The following is a 16,392-nucleotide window of genomic DNA, read 5'->3' as shown; positions in this document are numbered from 1 at the left end:
ATATTAAAAGTTTTCAGTTTAAGCCTCACTGGAATGAGTGTGCTTCTGTGCTTCCACAGAAATATGCTGGAGCATCATTAACTTATTGATTTGCTTCAGCTGAAACTAAGCTTAATCTTTCTCCCCAACCCACCACTCCTCTCTCTCTTCATTCTTCTCTCTTTTCCCATACATAACTGGCAAGTATTGATTCTATATTAAAATTAACTTAGAACAGTGGTTGAAAACATAAGTCCAATGCTACAATTCTTTATGTTTCCTGCAGGAAAGCAGGCAGTGAAATGTAAATGATATTTGATTATCTTTCGTATAATCAAACAGCCACTTTGCTCCACAGGCAGTACACTAGTTATGTAGTGATTGTATTTGACAGTCGACCTTGGTATGTAGTCTTTGTGTGTTTAATTTACAGGTTGGCATTTCCACTAAGGACCTTTTTCTTTTTTTAAATCTAGAAAAGAATGCAAAATAAAGTTCTATTCTACGTTAAGAATTCTCTACATTAAAAAGAAAAAAATGAGATGGAAAATCTGCCCACTTTAGGCCTGTTTCTGTAGTTCCAACATAGCAATAGTTAATTGACATGAACATTTAAATTAAGTACCTGGTGATTTTGATTCACTTTTGTGTCCATAGATATAGTTCTTCTCTCTAATTTTTAGTCCATTAGCCTATAGTTCCCCTTTGTAATAGATGTGTGTGTGTGTGTGTGTGTTCGTGCGTTCGAGCGCTCAGTCTGTCTGACTCTGTGACCCCGTGGACTCCAGCCAGCTAAGCTCCTCTGTTCATGGGATTTCCCAAGCAAGAATACTGGGGTTGCCATTTCCTCTTTCAGGAATCTATCTGACTCAGAAATCAAACCCATGTCTCTTGTGTCTACTGCTTTGTCAGCTGGATTCTTTACCACTAGTGCCACCTGGGAAGCCCCTTTTAGTTGATATCATACCACAAAATACTATCAAATTACAGCAATTGATGGATATCTATTGACCATATTTTATAGTGCAAAGAAAAAGCAAAATAAATTAAACAATTATAAATAAAATTTAATTATATATTTTTTGGAATACAAAAATTTCACAATGTAAATTTTACTTTTGGCTTCATTGAAGTGAATACATAACAAAAAATATTTCATATACCTAGAAATAAGTGGACAGAATTAAGCTCACATTTATAAATCTCACATTTCATTGTCATATTCTTGGGTAATTTAATCAGAAATACTGGAAATATACATCTGCATTAAATTATAATTAATTTCTCATCAAGGTAAAGATAACTTAGCTCCCCAAATTGCAGTTTAGTCTTTATAATATACTATCACATACACACAATATCAATAAGTATTAGGTAATTTTCCCACAGAAAAATACAGTATTTCAAAAATATATTAGCAATTAAACCAAAATCAAGTCTTTGTTTTACATAATTATATCTGACTCTTAATTTCCCATTCCTCTTATAGAAATTAAGTTAAATAACAATGCCATATAATATGAATCTCTAAATTTTTGACAATGAGAAAACATTAGTAATACTTTATCAAAAACATATTTACAACTTCTAAAGCCTATAAACCTTAACTATGTATAATTTAAACATCAAATTTATAATTGGTCAATGTTAAGTTTATATTCAATTATTATGCCATTTCTTATTTATACAAGCAGATAATATTTAGTAAATTATTTATTTAGAAAAAAGATAAATGATGTTGCATTTCATGTTTATTTAAGCCTATTTACTATAATTTAATATACTAGGGAGATATTTGTTAGAAAATGGTGCATTTCATAATTCAAGAGTAATAAGAGCAAAATATATGTAATTCAGTCTCACATTAACACATTGACAAGAGTAACAACGACCTTAGCTAGCCTATGAGAAATCAAATCCTGTGAAAGCTAATAGGGCTGTACAGGAATGTCTGTATATAGAGAGAAATAATATATTAGAGAAAGAATATATTTTGCTTTCCCCGATTTAAACAACCACAGAGCTTTAAATGGAGTAAGATGGTGTGAGCAATCTTTACCCCGAAGCACTCACCTACTGTCAGCTGTCCAGTTAACTGCCCCATGTGATTTCTTGCATTCACTGTTACATTCCTGTCAGACTGTAAGACCAGTGGACTATCCTGGGAAACATGTATAAAATAAAGAAATCAAATAAAAAATAGAAATATAGTCAAGATTTTATATATAAAAGTATATTGCACTTGTTTGGGTATTATCAAAATTCTATTTCTTTGTTTTGTATTAAGCAGATCTTTTAACACCCCAAACACTGTTTGAAAAATACAAAATAATAAGGGTGCTTCCTAATAACTATTTGACATAATAGGGATGTTTCCATTTGGATAAACAGGAATTAACTACGGGGTGCAAACATTTCCAACACTATTGATTATCGTACATCACTGCTGCAGTAACTTCTCTTTTTCTCGCCCTTCCCTTGGCATAGAGGCCTGCCTTTGGAGATATGTTAAACTCCATAGAAATGGGGAAGTCCCTTTTTAAGCTGAACTTGCAACTTTCAGGTCTAAGCTTAAATGTTTCCTCCTTGAAAGTGCCTCCCCTGATCACTGTAACTACAGATTCATTCAATCCTCAAACTCCTGATCTCCATTTATTTTGTTCAGAGAACTTATCCCAAGACATATTGATTTTGCTAATGTATGTGTTTACTTGTTTTTAATTTGTTTCTGTCACAGGAGGAAATGTCCATGGGACAAGAACCATTGGAGTCATGTTGACAAATTTTATTCCCACTACCTGGCACACTACTGAAGGAAAGCATTTACTAAATGTTTATTGAATGGACAAATAAATCATAATAAAATTGATATTACCTTATGTATCTAGCTCAAGTAGGAATGATTTCTAAATCATAAGATGATTTAAGAAAGGAGGTATATAGAATAAGAGAATGTAAGATAGCTTATCTTTTAGCATAAATAATCTTGCTTAGATGTTTACTTTTATCACAATTTAGCACTCAACAGTAAAATAATTTATTTGAAGGACAGTATCACTGTTTTAGAAATCTATGTACTAGGCTATTGCCACTGCCTCAGACAAGTAACTAACAACTGGCTACTCTCATATTTTTATGGTCTAAAACAAGCAGGGTGATCATTCACAAATAGTTCATTCATTTATTCATTGAACAAAAATATTTTGATAATAATAAGAATATATTAAGTACAGGCTTGGGACATTTCAGGGGTCAAAATATAAAACAATACCTGTCCTCATGGAGCCTGTACCCAAGATATTGAAACTATGAAAATCTCTCCCAATGTCATCCTTAACATGTAAGTGGTTTGTCATCTCTATGTTAATGTAAATAAAATGCTTTCATACATGTATCATATAAAAACTCTTTTGAGAACAGAATTTGAAATTTGTGACTTGAATATACATAAGATTTTATATATTTTTTTCTAAAGCTATTTTTGCCCCTTCTGACTAGATGCAAAGCACTAAGCAAAGATATACAAACACACATTCACACACACAAATTTTCCTTTAAAAGTGGACTTTGTTAGTATGTCTAAACTAAGGCTTAATTTTTAAAAGTAAATTTCTACAGTTTCAAGAACAGATGTGTTCTCAAAAGTGAGACATAGTTGTACAAAACAATGCCAATTTCATCCTGTCTCATCACAACTCATTTATTTTTGGCACATATCAAAAGTGTGTTATCTGTAGTTAAAAATAAATCTAGTCCTTTTCGCATAGGTGTTTCTATGCTGCAGACATTCATTTTTGAAAATATATGGAGTATATTTAATTAATTCCATCATTCCTTTCAAGTGATATGTTCAAATTGTGTTAACAATATGGTTGTGGAGTAAGGACTGTTTGCAAATAATTATGCCCAGTAAGGAAACTGCACAAAGAGGATGGCTCACTAAAGCACAAAAATATTTTATTTTAAACTGGCAGAATTAAATATGTGTTGCCTATGTTTTTAAAAAATGAAATTAATTTGAATGTCAGAAAAAGCAGAAGCCTATAAAGCACCTTGCAGTTCAAAACATTGTAAAAATATGTTAGCTGCATTTTCATTCATATATTTTAATATTTTTATTATATAATACATATGACTATTAGGATTTTTAAAAATTGATGACACTATGTACTCTTATTTGAATTACTAAACATAAATTCTGTGATCTATAGCATAAGAGCATAATCATTAGAATATACAAGGATTATGTAAGTATATTAAAATAGATATGTTTTATTAAATATTTTAAGATGAAAGAAAAGTTCATTTTAAAAAGGCAATAAGCATTTAAGTTGATCTAACAGAGAAAGAGATTTGGGTTAGGATTGAAAGTTTAATCATTGCATCTCTTTGTTTACAACATATCAATCTTCTCTTACTCTAACCACTGAGATCCAATTGAGGTTCTATCCCTGGCATTCTTTCCTTTTCATTACACGATTCCACCAAACTTCCCCTCTGAATTAAAATTTTATATCTAGATTAAAATTTTACTATAATAAAAACAGCAATCTTTTTACTGACTATACTATAAACATATAGCTATCAGAGGTCATGAACAATTCTCCACAGGTATTCAGGTGGATATCAGTATAATATGTTATACAGATTTATTAAAATGTGATCAGGTGAAATTAATCAAAATTGAGTAACATTTTTCACAGACAAAATGCAATGCATGTAAGAGCATTGTTTTCATTGACAAGTCACACTATCATTTCTGTGCTTTGTATCACCCCAATGACAACTTTAGGGATTAGAACCATGGTTTATGCCTCTTAGGTCCACACTATGACCTTTTACACAATATACACTCTCTATATTAATCACAACACAATTAATTAAAATATACACATGTGATTAAAAACATATATGATAAAACTAATAGTAACTATTTCAAGAAATCTTAATTTATAAATCTGATTACAAACACATTCTTAGATGAAAATTAGTATCAAGAAGTTACTTTTTACCAAATTTAACATTTTTTGTGCTCATTTTCCCAAAGATCTCCATATAAGAAAATAACTTCCACTAATAAATCATTGTTTTTCACTCTTTTAAAATAGTCCCTCTTCATGATCCTTTATAATTCTGTGCTCCAAATCTTTGAAAGCTAGTGTCTAGTTTCAGATATTAAAATATATATATAGCAATTTCCCTTGGAGTTTATTCTTGCTGAGAACATGAAGGGGGAAAAATCATATGGTGGTATTAACTCTCAAATAGGCATAAGACCGACAAGTCTATAAGGGTAAAAAGTTCCATTGGTGCTATATTATTCTGCATGGTACATTAATATAAATATCTCTTTTGGATAAAGACCAATTTCTTCATTGAAGTCAACTATTTCTACCACCTGCATCTTTGCTTTGATGCTAAGAAATATACTTTCCTTCTTTTTTTTTATTTATTTATTTTATTATTATTATTTTTTTATACTTTCCTTCTTATGCTTCTCTTCAGACAAAGCAGGTAGGAGATCCAGGGGAAAGGCAATGGTCCCATTAAGAGGGCCTGAGAACCCTCTCTTACGATTCTTTTACATCCACATTTTTTATGACAAGGGCCTGCTTGTCACCTTGTTAATGGTCATAGAGAAATAAAGCACTATGTTCTCATTTCAGTGCTTTTGTTATAATCTATGCAAGTGACTAAGGGAAAAATGATTCTATTCTTATTTCTATTGTGTTCACCTTTGTTTATCATAAATATTTCCTAAGGGCCTATGATGTGTCCAGCTCTTTGCTGTGTATAAAACAGAAACAGAGGAGACAAACTGTCTTCTCTTATGGAGTTCATTATCTAGGAAGTCAGACAAACAATAAACCCAGTATATAAAAAACAGAGAATGTTACTAACAACAAGCTGTTGCGATAGAGACTTCTCTAATAAAAAGCACCAGTTCTACTAGTGAGAAAATGTACATGTAAGAGGTCGTGTGTACACCAGGCACTTCAGCTTCTGATATTCATTCTCTCAAGGTTTGAACTATTAAATTGTAGCAGAAAATAGCAGTACTAGGAAAAGCAATTAACATCTACTGGCACTTAGTCAATGCTGGACATGCATGTAAACGTCTAAATACTTTACATGTATGAGCTTACCTACTTATGAAACTTAAAATAAAATTCACCCAAGAAAGAGTCAAGAAATAAAGTGCTTGTAAGACAGTGAACCCTGACTGTTTAAATTCAAATAGTGAGACGGCCAAACTCTGGCTTCCTGACTAGGCAAGCCATTCAGCATCTCTGTATCACTACTTCCTCATCAGTAAACAGGGGAATAATCCTTAATCTGTGGGCTTCTCATAAAGAATTAATGAGATGATATACAAAAATGATTAAATCTGGGCTACTAGCCTTTGCTAAGGGCACTCGGGTGTTTACTTTTATTATTTATTCCACATGGTAATTATAGTACTCAACTAATAATGGTATTATTTGCTATCAATCTTGTTTTACGGATGAAGAAACTTCAGCAAGGAGAGTACAAGTCACTTGCTTTAAATCATGCAACTAATAAATAACGAAGTATTTGAAGCCAGTTATCTGGGTATAGAATCTCACATGTTAACTACCATGATACTGTGTCTCTGGTGGGTAATAACAGTCTAGGCTTTCTAAAACGCAAATCTGTATCTGAAAATAAATGTTAAAATTAATGGAACAAAATATGTTTTAAAATTCCTTTAAACATTTCAGTCTCTTCTGTAAATATCTGGAACATATATAGTCATAAATTGTAAGATACAACTTCACATTGTCTGGTTCGTTTTTAAAATCTTGTTTTCTCAGGTTTCAGAGGAAGAGCAATAATTCCTGAACTGCCCTCTGCACACACATTTTAAAATATATCACTTATGAGAATTTCCCTACTTTCAATCCTAAAAGAGAACATAACTAACTGTCCATATTGTTCAATGTAGATGGCACAAAATTGATATCTCATTTCTTGAGTTTATACAGTTTTACCAGGTAAGTTTTCTTATCTTCTCCGATAGAAATTTTTATAATAAACCTATCTTACCCCCAATTCTCTATCTTCTTCTTCCTCAATATCAAATCAGTGACATCAGATATGTTTCTTAAATATACATTTTTCTGTGATTTTTCTTATAATAGACTTGTAGCTCACATCACAACAACCGTTTCCTCCTTGCATTAATTCTTCATATCCAGTGTTATTTTCACAAAATATTTTAAAATTAAAAACATTGATATGCTTGAATTAAAGCAAAATAAAACGTTTATTGACTTCTTGATCTCTGCTAGGAACAAAATTCACATTTATTACACATAAGGTGCTTTTTCAAATGATCCAGTTCTACTTTTTTAGCTCTATTTCATATCACTTCACCATGCAAGAATTGCCCAAATTTTCATGTTTCTGAAAATATGCCACTTCTGTGCCTTCTCATCTTCTGTTCCCTACATGTGAAATTCCTATCCTTGCCCCATAACTGGCAAAACTATAGATATGTTTCAATTTCCAATTCAGTTATGTCCTCTGTAATGCTTTCCTGCTCCTCCAGAGTCAAAATTTGCCTCCCACCCTCCAGTTTCTCTGTGTTCACGTCTACACAGTAGTTGTCACAGGATCTTTGGTTTGCCTTGTTTTGATCATTCTGTCCTAAAAGCACAGTGTGTCGTCACTTTCTTTTACACATACAGATTTTTGAAAGTATATTTTGTGCCATGTTTGGCACCTCGTTCCTCTACATTAAATGTCTGTTAAGTGAATGAACTGAACTGGGCATATTTACTTCTTAGTGCACTCAGGCTATACGTGTTTACTTGATGAGTTCAGGTCACACAAAACTTATCAATCTCTTGCACCATTTTTTTTTTTTTTTTGGACCCAGAGCAAGTTTTCTAAAAAGCCATTTAAGTGGAACGAGTTATATTACATTTCGATTTGATTTATATTCATCATCTCTCTCTGCCCAAGGCAGCCACTTCTCCAAGAATTTGACCCACTTAAGAAGATGAAAACCAGGTAGTTTTTAATTCTTTGGCTAATAAAACACTTACTTGAAATTTCATTTAATTGCTGAATGCAAATCATTTAATTGCCGAAATTTGTATTTTAAGGTACAAGAATTAATCATGAAAATATCTAAAGGTGTTAAACTGCTTTCCCCAGTCCTCTGAGTTCACATTTTACCTTGAATGTGAAGTGGTACAGCAGAGAAAGAGCATTTCCTCAATGCACTTTTCTGTATTTCTATTCTGAGTTGCCAGACCACAGGTGAAGTCATAAAGAATGATGACACAGTAGTGGATGATAATAGCATAGCAGTTACCTGTTCTCTTTGGTTCCTAGTTTCATCCTTAAAAATAGATTCAATTACATTTTCTAGAAGGGTTATAGGAGTTCATATATGAAAAAAATAATCTTTATATGTGTGTCAAAGCTGATCCATTATTTTCAAAATATTTTAAAAGCACAGAGAAAAAACAAGGTGCTTTACAAAACAAGTTACTGTTAAAATTAAAAACAAATGGAGACCAGCCTTGAAAATCCCCTAAGCAGACAAAACCAGTTTAGTCATACAAGGAAAGCTTACTATAGCTTACTTTGCAAGACTAGCTTGAACTGGGTCATTTCTTGCTTATGCCTCTAGAAGTCATAAGCAACATTTACATTGTTTTCCAGGGTTGATATGAGGCAACCACTAACCGATTCCCTATCATTTAAGACAAAATCTCTGGAAAGAACAGGTACTGTCTATTTACCTTATAAGCTGCTGTATAACAATATTCCTCTGAGCCTCACTCCATATTTTGGCTTGAATGCTCACAGTTCTCAATCTATCATTTCGGTGTGTGAATAATAAAGGTTTACTAAATACTCCTGCAGTGATTCACTGGTTTTACTTCTGTTATTTCTGATCTTTGATACAATCTATATTAAAATAGAAGAAACTGTTAGGAATTTCTTAATGCAATAATTTCACCAGTTTAATATTAGTAAATGTTGTATTTAAAGGCATTTTTGTGTTAAAACCCAGAATTAGTGATATATTGAGAAATAAGTGAACTCTTTTTTTTTGGTTGAAAAATTACCACAGCCTTTGAAATACTTTTAAGTGTGAAAAGTATTATAGTTTCCCTTAATTATTCTTTCTTCATGAAAAACAGAAGACAGATGCCATATGAAGAGCAAACAGAAAGAGGAGAAAAATGTAAAATATTTACGCTTTTATTAAAACAGTACTTCTTCCCAAAAGATATTGTGTTACAAACTTAACACAATATTTAATTGGGCACTAAAATCTATAAACAGAACTAAAGACCTTTCAAACCAGGAGAAATAATTGTGTTCAAACACATAGCTTGTTGCTAGAGTTGAACCCCAAATTTTACTTTGACTTTCCAGGCAGTTAAGGCAAAATAAAAAAGCTATGTTATAAAATTTTCATTGCCCGATAAAAAACAACCCTAGGAATTTATAGGAAAAGTATTTTCCCCCAATACTAGTATTTAATCTTCTCGATAAGAAGTTTAAATACTCTCATTTAAAGCATTTGTTTTCAAATTCAGGCAAATCAAATGTTGTACTGATTCTCTGCCCTGACGCTTGCCTGACTTATTGCTATTGGCAACCAGATGTTGAATACTAAGGAAGAAGTCAGAATTTCTACTTCTGTCAGAAAATCAGTGAAATGGTAAAAATGAATGAATGAATAAACAATGTTTAAAAACATATTTTAAAAGATTCCAGCTATTACGTTGCGTTTCATCTCCCATTATGTGTATGTAAGGGTAATATATTAATTATGTACCCATTAGTAACTTACATTAATAACATACAAGATAAAAACCTTTTCCTATTTAATTCTTCTGCTGAACATATTTAGAAGTAGAATGAATGTGTGTACTTTACCATTTTAGAAAATGAAAGATATAATTTACCTTGTTATCTGCAGGAGGAATTTGTAATGCCTGAGATTCATTATTCTAAATATGAGTGATCAATTTAATAAAGCTGTAGAGAGTGTAAGGGACTAATTTGTATTCATATATATTCACATTCTGCACTGTAAAATTCTTCACAATTAAGTAACTATGAATTTGCAAAATGTTAAAAATAACTTCCTCATCTATGATGTGAAGAGGGAACTAGATTCAAAACAATCATATGTTGATTTGCTACTCTCTCTCCAACTCTAGCTGCTTTTGCTTCTTTTTTTAAAGGGCAGAGAGAAGGGAGGTGCACCCTGTCTGCACTCAGAGCTTGTTCCAGAGAATTCTTCCTTCCTCTTTCCTCTTCCCTGACCTCTGAATCTCATATCATCCTACTACATATTCCACTCTCTCTGTGCCCTCATTCCTGGAGGATTTTCTCTCTTAACTCATTCATTGTCATTCCAGCATCATCACAGTCATAGCTCTTAGTTGTTTTATTTACTACACAATTTTCTGATGCTCTAAATTGTTGAATTCTTGGTCTCTCCTCCCATGACTTTATCACACACCCTGCATTAGCCTCCCTGGTAATTATACTAAGATTATGACATTAATAATAACCACAATTCTTGCACTGGCTCCAGTTGAAGCTATAGACAAGAAATGATGACTGTCATTTCAGTAAACAAGGAATGTTGTCTGCATCAAACTGTCAGCCACTGCAGCTGCCCTGGTGGTACTCGCTGAGGGGAATTCAGGGTGCAGGAAAACAGGATAGGAGCCCTGGATAGCTAAGATGCATTGTGCTGTGTTAGTCACTCAGTTGTGTGAAGAATAATTTCAGTGAACCCAGACTCTTGAATCTTCTCATACATAGGAATATGCTAAAATCACTCACTTGAGATGTCAGTAATTTGAATTAGCAGTAATCTTTTGATGTTTGACTACATGTTTTGATTTTTTTTTTTAAAGCAAATACTCTTATACATCCCAAATCTTCCTTTTCTTCTTTGGAATAGTTCCTTAGAGATATCTGAGAGGCTGCCTTCCCAGCCTAGTCCTCAGTAACAATTCTGAATAATCTGCAGCTTTGAGACTGTGTGCTTTTTTTTTTTTTTTTACGGTCAACAATATGGCTATCCTTTCAACTTGTTCTTTGTAGAAACTGACACTAGATTTTTCAAAAATTCTTCTGGATCGAGGTAAAAGTAAAATTAATAGTTAATGAAAAAATAACTTGTGACACATTTGCTTATAATAATACAAAATAGATTTATCAGAAATGGTTACCACAGTTAAAATTTTTTTAAAAATTTAACCAACTGCATCCCCCAAAGCTTATGAGAAATGCATACAAATTGTTTTTTTAAATGGTTTAGGTAATTCCACCCCCCCTCCAATAGTTGACATAACTGTGAATGAATGTAACTTGTTGGAATTAAAAATCATTCAGGGACTTCCCTAGTGGTCCAGTGGTTAAGACTCCATGCTTCCAATGCAGGGATCCAGGGATCGGGTAGCAGGCGGTGTGGGTTTGCTCCTTGGTCAGGGAACTAAGATCCCACATGAAGTGAGTGGCCAAAAACATAAATGATTCAGCATGAGATATATTCTACTTTTCCTGAATACCTTTACTGTATAGTGTATAGATTGAGAAACCTGTCCTCATAATTAAGTAGCTAGAAAAAAATAGATTCACTATATAAATGTTACTTAATTTTTGAAAACTTTTGAAGTACATTAAAAAAAATCATATCACACTGATTTACCATCAATATTGTAACTGACAATAACTCAAAGAGTTACATCTTCAATTTTGCAATAAGGAGGTGATTGGAAAGCAAGTAACTTGCAAAATATTCTGTTTCTCAGTCATAAGAGTTCTTATCTTTCTCACTTTTTGGGCAGCATGCCTAAAAGGCTTTACTAAAGTGAATTAAATGATTGCTTATTTTATCTCTTATTCTCTCTCCAAGAGGTACTTTGTTTAACCAGATATTCTTTGGAATATGTTGGGTAAGTTCCGAGTAATTGAAGCCTGTGATATATAAAATACTTTTTTTTTTTAATCACACGCTTCACCCACATTTTACTCTAACTTTGGAGCTGAAGATCTGCTTTATTCTATTCATGAAAAATATGCCATATAACTTAAGTCTAAGAAAGATATAAGAGGATATACAGATGAGACATGAATTTTGCCATGTAATTGTTGGCTATATTAAATAAGGTACCATAAATGTCTCCTTTTGTGGCATTCTTTAAACTTTTCTATTATAGGACACCCCTCAGAAAAGATGCCCTTTGTAACACTAGTCAAGGGTGGGAAAATGTGAGATCCCTAATGGAACTTGCTAGCATGCCCACTACATCATTATATAAGATAAATGAACTCAGAATATCTCAGATCTCAAAATAACTGAGAATTTACCATGTGGCACATGGAACTCTGCTCAATGTTATGTGGCAGCTTGGGTGGGAGGGGAGTTGGGGGAGAATGGATACGTGTATATGTATGGCTGAGTCCCTTTGCTGTTCACCTGAAACCATCACAATATTGTTAATCAGCTATACCCCAATATAAAAGAAAAAGTTTAAAAAAAGGAATAAAAAAAAACTTGCCTTAGTTTAAGATAACTTATATTGATAAATCCTACCATGAGTTTTTGATATACCTAGTTTGCAAATTTCTTTCTTTCTCTCTCTTTGTTCTTTTTGACCCTCTGAAGGTTATTACATCCAAAGACAATGAATCTTAGATAAAGTCCATATTTTCACATGAGAAAGATCTGGGCTTTCATCAGAAGCTATGCTATCAAACTCTCTGATATTTATTCTTATTGCAATCTGAGCTGAGAAAAAGATTTGTGTGTTTTTGTGATTTTATTACAGTTTTTGGAATGAAAGTGAAAGTCGCTCAGTTGTGTCTGACTCTGCGACCCCATGGACTGTATAGTCCATGGAACTCTTCAGGCCAGAATACTGGAGTGGGTAGCCTTTCTCTTCTCCAGGGGATCTTCCCAACATAGGGATCAAATCCAGGTCTCCTGCATTGCAGGCAGATTCTTTACAAGCTGAGCCACAGGGGAAGCCCAAGAATACTGGAGTGGGTAGCCTATCACTTCTCCAGCAGATCTTCCCGACCCAGGAGTTGAACTGGAGTTTCTTGCACTGCAGGCAGATTCTTTACCACCTGAGTTATCAGGGAAGCCTGAAAGTTTTTGGAATGAGCAATTATAAATAGAAAAGTAATGTATAATTTTATGTTACTATGCATATAACCATATTTAGCATGAAGTAATAAATATTATGACATTTAAATTGATACTAAGCAAAGCTGAAAGTCTAGATATAAATGCAGATAAATAGCTGTATTACCTAACAATTCAATATCAACAAATGGATAATTTGCTTCAATGTACCTTTAAATGATGAAATGGCAGGGGAATTTGGGAATTGGTTGAAGTAAGAACCTTGCAGGCATTTTGGGTGATGCTAGGTTTTAATTACAAAACAATCAAAGCAGTGTGGTAGTATTATGTAAAAGAAATACTATTAATTAACTAGATAGCTTCATATTTTAAGAAAGATCACCTTATATCCTAGCGGAGAACATGGATATTAGGTGATCACTTGCACGTCTTAAGATACTTGAGCAAAATATTAGTTTTCTCCACATATGAAGATTAAAATGGAAATAACTAAAAGATAGATGTGTCCTTTTGAGGAATCAAAGGAAACTTTTTTCTTTAAATTCAGAATTTCTCTGGACACCAAATTTATACCATTAATCAGTAGTCTGGGATGTTTCATTGAAATCTATGGAGCAGTGCATTAATCCTCTGCATGCCAAAAATGACACATGACCTAAATATCCCTAATCTTCTGGGACTCTTCTAGTTATGCATTAGGATAGTCATCAGATCAGATCAGATCAGTCACTCAGTCATGTCTGACTCTTTGCCACCCCATGAATTGCAGCACACCAGGCCTCCCTATCCATCACCAACTCCCAGAGTTCACTCAGACTCACGTCCATTGAGTCAGTGATGCCATCCAGCCATCTCATCCTCTGTCGTCCCTTTCTCCTCCTGCCCCCAATCCCTCCCAGCATCAAAGTCCTTTCCAATGAGTTAACTCTTCGCATGAGATGGCCACAGTACTGGAGTTTCAGCTTCAGCATCATTCCTTCCAAAGAAATCCCAGGGCTGATCTCCTTCAGAATGGACTGGTTGGATCTCCTTGCAGTCCAAGGGACTCTCAAGAGTCTTCTCCAACACCACACTTCAAAAGCATCAATTCTTCGGCACTCAGCCTTCTTCACAGTCCAACTCTCACATCCATACATGACCACAGGAAAAACCATAGCCTTGACTAGACGAACTTTTGTTGGCAAAGTAATGTCTCTGCTTTTGAATATGCTATCTAGGTTGGTCATAACTTTCCTTCCAAGGAGCAAGCGTCTTTTAATTTCATGGCTGCAGTCACCATCTGCAGTGATTTTGGAGCCCAGAAAAATAAAGTCTGACACTGTTTCCACTGTTTCCCCATCTATTTCCCATGAAGTGGTGGGACCGGATGCCATGATCTTCGTTTTCTGAATGTTGAGCTTTAAGCCAACTTTTTCACTCTCCACTTTCACTTTCATCAAGAGGTTTTTGAGTTCCTCTTCACTTTCTGCCATAAGGGTGGTGTCATCTGCATATCTGAGGTTATTGAAATTTCTCCCGGCAATCTTGATTCCAGCTTGTGTTTCTTCCAGTCCAGCGTTTCTCAGGATGTACTCTGCATATAAGTTAAATAAACAGGGTGACAATATATAGCCTTGATGAACTCTTTTTCCTATTTGGAACCAGTCTGTTGTTCCATGTCCAGTTCTAACTGTTGCTTCCTGACCTGCATACAGATTTCTCAAGAGGCAGATCAGGTGTTCTGGTATTCCCATCTCTTTCAGAATTTTCCACAGTTTATTGTGATCCACACAGTCAAAGGCTTTGGCATAGTCAACAAAGCAGAAATAGATGTTTTTCTGGAACTCTCTTGCTTTTTCCATGATTCAGCAGATGTTGGCAATTTGATCTCTGGTTCCTTTGCCTTTTCTAAAACCAGCTTGAACATCAGGAAGTTCACGGTTCACATATTGCTGAAGCCTGGCGTGGAGAATTTTGAGCATTACTTTACTAGCGTGTGAGATGAGTGCAATTGTGTGGTAGTTTGAGCATTCTTTGGCATTGCCTTTCTTTAGGATTGGAATGAAAACTGACCTTTTCCAGTCCTGTGGCCACTGCTGAGTTTTCCAAATTTGCTGTCATACTCACACTGAAAAAGATAGTTTAGAATCTTAGACTAGCCCAAGAAATCCAGTTGACATTCTGAATGACCAAGGTTAACAAGTTACAAGTTAACATTAGGTTCGTAGGTTGTAGGTACAGTAAGTTAATGGACAGGATAGATAGAAATATAACAGAAGAATTACTAACTCTTCAGATAAAATGAGTGCTCAGATTTATGTCAGCTGATAAAAAATAACATTCATATAAAAATATTGTGATAGTGAGCTCTTATTGAATGCCTTCCATAAAACATAATATAAAAATTTCACTGAATTAATATAGCATGCTTGTGATTTCTTGCAAGCACGGAACAGACATTAAATTAATTTCTACATCTTAGAGCATTTTAAATGAACATTTATAATCTTCATGTGAGAATTATGTGCATCATGATAGAAATAAATGAAATATAGAAATTATTGCAATGATGTGTCCCCGCCATTTTCAAGCTGGCAACCTAATTTCTAAAAATCATTAGACATTCTAACTCGTGCAGCATAATGCAAACGCAGAGAGCAGGTTTTTAACCTTACAGAATGTTCAATAAGCAGCTTAACCATCATCATGACACATACTTGGCTGCATCTTTGTGTCTGATTCCAGAGAGTGCTAAAATCCTACTTAGGTTATGAAGAAACATTTTTAGTTTTATGTAACCTTCCATTATGGATGTGTTGGTTGCATTAAATAAGTTAAATACAGTTGTTTAGAGAGGATCCCTCTTCTTTAAATATTTTACTGACTCTCATTCTACTAGTTTCAGGTATCAGCTCAGTTTTTCCTGTGTTAAACAGAAGTAAAGGAATATGATTCTGCTTGGGCAAGATCTGATGGCTCAAGAATTTAGTCAAATTTCATATTGGAAAACAGTCATTTTGTTTTCTAAAGGAATATAAATTGCTTTTTTCGTGAACATTTCTGTGGAACTGCTTCTATTCATGTATCCTTTTAATAAAGCAGAAATATATACCATATACGATATAATTGGAACACCCTGTGACAAACTGAAAATTGCATTTACATTGTAATTTGGAAAACTCAGCAGTGGCCACAGAATTGGAAAAGGTCAGTTTTCATTCCAATCCCAAAGAAAAGCAATGCCTAAGAATGTTCAAACTACTGCACAACTG

The 16,392-nt window shown here is 33.7% G+C and overlaps 1 protein-coding gene across 1 annotated transcript in view; it reads right to left on the bottom strand.

Moving 5' to 3' along the window:
• SGCZ (sarcoglycan zeta) overlaps positions 1-16,392 on the bottom strand; it is a 178,249-nt gene that overhangs the window by 109,276 nt on the left and 52,581 nt on the right. The window contains exon 2 of the mRNA XM_059882313.1: positions 2,053-2,140. Within this exon, the coding sequence (XP_059738296.1) occupies positions 2,053-2,140 (88 nt within the window). The remainder of the gene's footprint in view (positions 1-2,052; positions 2,141-16,392) is intronic.

This window comes from Bos taurus, chromosome 27 (assembly GCF_002263795.3).
Source record: "Bos taurus isolate L1 Dominette 01449 registration number 42190680 breed Hereford chromosome 27, ARS-UCD2.0, whole genome shotgun sequence".
Taxonomy (NCBI): Eukaryota; Metazoa; Chordata; class Mammalia; order Artiodactyla; family Bovidae; genus Bos; species Bos taurus.
This window is presented reverse-complemented; position numbering and strand designations above follow the sequence as displayed.